This window comes from Triticum dicoccoides, unplaced genomic scaffold (assembly GCF_002162155.2).
Source record: "Triticum dicoccoides isolate Atlit2015 ecotype Zavitan unplaced genomic scaffold, WEW_v2.0 scaffold112173, whole genome shotgun sequence".
Classification (NCBI taxonomy): domain Eukaryota; kingdom Viridiplantae; phylum Streptophyta; class Magnoliopsida; order Poales; family Poaceae; genus Triticum; species Triticum dicoccoides.
The window spans coordinates 1-1,883 of record NW_021177634.1 but is presented as its reverse complement, the minus strand read 5'-3'; the positions used below and the strand labels follow the sequence as shown (position 1 = coordinate 1,883).

General features: G+C 51.9%; 1 protein-coding gene across 1 annotated transcript; it reads right to left on the bottom strand.

Annotated features, from left to right (window-relative positions):
* Nucleotides 1–50: 50 nt before the first annotated feature.
* On the bottom strand, nt 51–1,775 carry LOC119342999 (S-locus-specific glycoprotein S13-like). The gene is made up of 2 exons (XM_037614233.1): nt 373–1,775; nt 51–178 (listed from the first exon to the last, which is right to left on the bottom strand). The coding sequence occupies exons 1-2, from the start codon at nt 1,745–1,747 to the stop codon at nt 51–53; spliced, it is 1,503 nt and encodes a 500-aa protein (XP_037470130.1). The 5' UTR covers nt 1,748–1,775.
* Between the last annotated feature and the right edge of the window lie 108 nt (nt 1,776–1,883).

The window sequence follows — 1,883 nt, the reverse complement described above, 5'->3', positions numbered from 1 at the left end:
AGTGTGGGCACCGCCTCTTCAGTTTCTTGTGACTGGAGATAACATCAAAATTAGAAGTAAAGCAACAATTTCCTACCTCTAAAGCCACAGATCCAAATAAGCCCCACGCATATGAGTATCAGAAAACTTGACACAACTGGTAATACAATTTCTATGGTTTTGATCTTTCTCATGTTGCCTGCACAAAAAAATTAATATAAGGAGAATCACCAAAGTTTGTCAGTGCTAATCACCAAATTCATAGCAGACTCCTTTCTCGAACGCATGCATAAAAACATGAGGCCACTCTTTCTCCAATTTCTCTCTTTAGAAGAAACGAACACACACACACAGTAAAACATAAGCAAGCAGAGAAAGTGGAGTGATGCATACCTTGCAATCTTTTAGTCCGAACATAGAGGTTCTCCCCTCCTTGATGGTTGTTCTCCATGTCGATCAAATCGCCGATCCATAACAGGCATCTTGTATCATCACCGTCAATATCTATGTTGCTCATCTTGGAGTAAGCATATGCCACGCAGGAGCAATTGCTTCTGCATTCCTCGGTGCACTCATCGAAGCTTCTGCTCGGGACACGGAGGAACTTGTCCGGGACCTTCATGCCCGGAAAGGCCAAGAAACTGTCTCCATGGGTGCACCTTGGCACCTCCTTGGGGCGGCATCCCTGTGAGAAGCTACCGGAGATCCATCCTTTAGCATCCCTCGGTTCAAAACCGTCAAGGCACTTGCAAACCGGGACGATTTGTGTGTTGTCGCAGTAACCATAAGGACCGCAGTAGCCGTACGTATTGCACTCATGTTGAGGCTCTGCGTAGAGGGCTCTCCATGCGGACACGTTGCTCAGCCAGCTTAGTATATTTACCTTGCCTGAGTAGTCGATCTCCAACCTGACCAGCTGGACGAAGGAGCCAGCCGGCATGCCGAAGGACATGTACACCTCGTCGCCGGCGTGATGCAAGGCCATGTAAATGGCCGACTCGTTGAATCCGCCCATGTAGAGGTGGCTTGTCCACACCGGGCTTCGCCGGTGTGGCCTCGACCCGTTCCAGGCGAAGCACTGGAGCAGGTTGCTAGGGTCCGCGCCGTACGAGAACTCGCCGGGGGATGGGTCCTGCTGCCCTTTCCACGACACGAGGTGCTGCAGTGGGAGCGTCTTGTGGCTCAGCCTCAGGTTCATGCCAGGGAGGAGGGTGTCGGTAGGGTGGTCGAAGCTTTGCCATAGTATGGCATTGTCGGCCAACGACCGAAGGATGAAGTTGCCGGTGTTGTCCAACACCGCTTCCACCGTGCTCGTGCTCGCGCTCGCGCTGATGCTGATGCTCTTGTTGGTTGTCCACACGGCACGGCCATCGCTATCAGACATCACTATGCCGGAGCTGCTGGTCACCGCAAGATTTGCAGAGGAAAGGTTAGTGGTGATGGGCGCCGCACGGTTAGAAACCCATACCACGGTGCGCTCCGGGATGCTGTTGTACCATATGCCCACATAGTGGCGCTGCCGCTTCTCCCCATCCGTGGAGAAGAATCCCAGGGCAAACACCCCATCTTGGGAGACGAGGACACTGCCGGGGGAGAGCGGCTTGCCAGGGACAAGCCGGCTCTGAGATGCATAAGCATGGGCACAAGCGAATGGCCAACAAAGAAGCAAAAGAATGCCATACACAGCAAGGCAAGGATGACACAGCTGCATAGGCATTAATTCTTGATAGATCCTCTGCTGCTTGCAATTGCTTGCTTGCAGGATCATGCATGCATGGAGAGTGTGTGTGTGTGTGGTGTCTAAGTGATTGCAATGAGAATGAGCCCCAAAGGAATGAAAGAGGTATATATAGAGGAAATAACACCACCATGCATGCTGCCTTGGATCCCACGTTGTTTTGAGC